Below are 3,402 nucleotides of genomic sequence, written 5' to 3'. Positions count from 1 at the left end.
TGGCGAGGTCGCAGGGCAAGGGGCCCTTGGCAGTGCATTGTCGGTGACACTCTGTGCCTTCCTTTTGCTCAGCTTTTACGAGAAGAAGATGGCGGTTCACGAAGCCCTCTGTGATAACGTGGACACGCGCACTGTGCTGGAGGAAATGAGGGCTCTGGTCAGCCAGTGCAACCTCTACATGGCGGCCCGGAAGGCCGCGAGGAGGCGGCCCAACCGGGCCCTGCTGGAAAGCATCGCCCTGTACCTCACCCGCATGCTGAAGGTGAGCGGCCCCCTGAGGTGCGGGCCCGCGTCCTCGCTGGGCTGTGTGCACGGAGGCCCCGGACGCACAACGATGCGTGGGGTGCGGACGCTGGGACCCGCTCCATCCTTCACTCGTGTGGCGGTGCTCCTGCGCCATAGAGAGCGCACGCGTGCAGCCGCCCTCCGTGCTGGCAAGTTCTGGGGTCGGCCTCCTCACCCTTCTGGTCTCTCTCTTTTTTTTTTTTACTTTTTAAATGTTTAATTTTGAGAGATTGTGAGCAGGGGAGGGGCAGAGAGAGAGGGAGACAGAATCCAAAACAGGCTCCAGGCTCTGAGCTGCCAGCACAGAGCCCGACGCGGGGCTCGAACCCACGAACCGTGAGGTCATGACCTGAGCCGAAGTCGGACGCTCAGCCGACTGAGCCCCCAGGCGCCCCTGCTTCTGGTCCCCTCCTGCCCAGTGGCCTCACTGAGAGCGGACTGGAGAGGGTGGCGGGGGGCACCCCCGGGCCTGCCCCTCCCCCCCCCGCCCGTCTGCAGCAGCGTGTTTCCCAGGCCCGATGGCCTCTCAGGGCCTCTTCACGCACTCCTGCACGTCGGTTCCTCTTCCTAGATCTTTGGGGCCATAGAAGAGGAAAGCACCCTGGGGTTCCCAGTCAGAGGACCTGGCAGCAGCCTGAATGTGAGTAGGGTGCACCTGCCGCCGGGAAGCCCCTCCCTGGGGCGGCCCTGCCCTGCCTTCCACATCTGCCCTGTCCCCTCGTCGTTCCCCTCCTCGGCCGGCCCTGTGGACACTTGGAGACCCCTGTCCGGTCCCACCTGCACGCGGACTTCCACACTGAGCCCCGGGTCACGCCTGGAGAGTTGAACAGTCAGCTTCCCCCGCGCATGTGCAGGGGCAGCCAGGGCCTGGCTCCCGGCCGGCCGTCAGGGACCCCGCGCTGCTCTGCGGGCCGTGTGAGCTCGCCTCGGGAGGGCACGCTGGGCAGGGCAGTCTGTGAAGAAGCCGCAGCCGCACGGCACGGGCGTGTGGTCGCAGGCGCTCAGTCCTTGCTCGTGTGGGTCAGGCCCCACGCTGGCCCGCGCGTCTGACGGGGAGAAAGGTCGGCAGTGGCGCCTGGCGTCACCCTTATGGCCGGTAGCTCCTGCTGCGTGGTGACCGTCACTCATGGTGTGCGTGCGTCCAGGCTCACGTCAGACGTGCTTCCGCTCTGCACCCCTGTTCTGGAATGATCTCAAGTGGTTTGATTGGAATGCACGTGTAAATGTTCAAATATGAGTTAACTTAAATGAGAGCAGGAGCCAAGCACAAAGTAAAAACATAAAACCTCTTTAAGATTGTCCCATGGCAGCGGCTTCCTGTGGGTGTCTCCCTGAGAACTGAGGGACAGAACCAGTCAGGTGCTGCGATGGCCTGACCTCCGAGCCCACACCCCGGGGCCCTGGTCAGCCGGGAAGCCAGCTGTTCTTTGGTGCTTTCCAGAAAAAGAAGCCCACAAGCTGCTTTGTTCTCTTGTGTCCGTGATGCCAGATTCTTATTTTCCCAGAAAAAGAAAACACTTCCTACATTTGAGACTGTCCACTTTTGAACTTAACAATACTTTCATTTTTATTTTTAAGGTTTTTAGTGTTTATTTTTGAGAGAGAGAGAGAGAGACAGCGTGAGCAGGGGAGGGGCCGAGAGAGAGGGAGACACAGAATCTGAAGCAGCTCCAGGCTCGGAGCTGTCAGCACAGAGCCCGACGCGGGGCTTGAACCCACGAGCTGTGAGATGGTGATCTGAGCCGAAGTCAGACACTCAACTGACTGAGCCCCCAGGCGCCCTTCAAATATACTTTTAAACGCGGTGCTTGTGTGGGGGCCTTTCCAGGTGACCTCAGTGGCCCTTTGAAGGCAGTTCATTGGGATGTGCAGCCCCAGGACACGGGCCGGGTGAGCCTCCAGGCCGCAGGGCGGGGCCTGCACGTCACCATATGAAGACTATGCACCTGCTCCAAACCCGAGTTGTGGGAGCAGGGAAGACCGCTGGGTCGCCTCCTCCAGACAGACCCCTGAGCATGCCGGCTGAGGCTGTCCCCCTGCCCCAGGCTCACCACAGCTGCCCCAGGCACGGTGGAGATGAAGACCTAACCCCCCACCCCGAAGCCGGGTCCCTCCCCTGCGGGACGGCAGCGCCCCAGCCCAGGTGCAAGAATGGGCAAGAGAGGCCGGGCCCATCAGCATAGCCGGCTGCTGCGTCCACCAATTATCGCTGGGGTCGCTGAGCCTCCTGGTGACTTAATCGGGAGGCAGGAGAGACTTGCTTAGAAGCCTGCTAGGAAAACAGGGAAGACGTAACAGGATTTTTATAAAATCGCTGTTGCTCTGGCTGGGGTTCTGCCGTCTGTGGCTTCCCTTTCCTGGCAGGTTTTGCGTCCTGCGGCCGCTTCCGAGTTACTGCGGGCAGTTAGCCGCGGAGTGGGTGTGCATGCGTGTGTGAACCGTTTCACTGTGAACACGGGTGTGTTTTATCCACCGTGCGTCTGGCCTGAGACAGCTGCCCCCACGAGCCATTGAACAGCGCGGCTGGCAGAACCCGACCGGCTGGACCGGAGGGAGGCGCTCGGCCTGTCGCTGGCTCCCGCTGTCCCCGTGGGGCCCCGCACGCCTGGCGCGGGCCGAGCGCTGGGGAGGAGCCCGTCCCGGGTCGCGGTGGCGGAGCCGCGGGCCGTGTGCACAGTGGTCCTGCCCTGCAGCGCGCCCAGCGCTGTCCCCGAGTGCAGGCCGAGCTGGCCTCCGAGCGAAACCGTTCTTTCCGCAGCTCGAGGCCACGGTCATGCCGTACCTGCAGGTGTTGTCGGACTTCAGAGAAGGCGTGCGGAAGATCGCCCGAGAGCAGAAAGGTGAGGCTCCCCCGGCCCAAGTGGGGCCGCCCTGGGCGTGCTCGGTGCGGGGGGAGTGTCAGCGCCTGGCCTGGGCACTGCGTCTGCGGTGCCACCCGCACGTCGTGACAGCCCTGTTGTCTCTAGACCCCATGTGTCCCCGAGGGGCAGGACAGCTGAGTGAGGCAGGGCCTCCCCGGAGCTGCCAGGCCGGGCGCCTGCCCTCTCGTCTGCTCAGGGCTTCTTTCCTCCCCTGCTGAGTCGGCAGGCAGGGGGCCGGCGGGGGGAGCGGGGGGGG

The 3,402-nt window shown here is 63.3% G+C and overlaps 1 protein-coding gene across 1 annotated transcript in view; it reads left to right on the top strand.

Moving 5' to 3' along the window:
- The window catches only part of CARS1 (cysteinyl-tRNA synthetase 1), a 41,886-nt gene that overhangs the window by 32,949 nt on the left and 5,535 nt on the right, over window positions 1-3,402 (top strand). Inside the window, exons 16-18 of the mRNA XM_077754959.1 lie at window positions 15-262; window positions 857-925; window positions 3,044-3,125. Coding sequence (XP_077611085.1) covers window positions 15-262; window positions 857-925; window positions 3,044-3,125 — 399 coding nt within the window. The remainder of the gene's footprint in view (window positions 1-14; window positions 263-856; window positions 926-3,043; window positions 3,126-3,402) is intronic.

Source organism: Crocuta crocuta, unplaced genomic scaffold (assembly GCF_008692635.1).
Source record: "Crocuta crocuta isolate KB4526 unplaced genomic scaffold, BGI_CrCroc_1.0 scaffold653, whole genome shotgun sequence".
Lineage (NCBI taxonomy): Eukaryota > Metazoa > Chordata > Mammalia > Carnivora > Hyaenidae > Crocuta > Crocuta crocuta.
The sequence above is the reverse complement of the archived record's forward strand: the minus strand, read 5'-3'. Positions and strand labels throughout refer to the sequence as shown.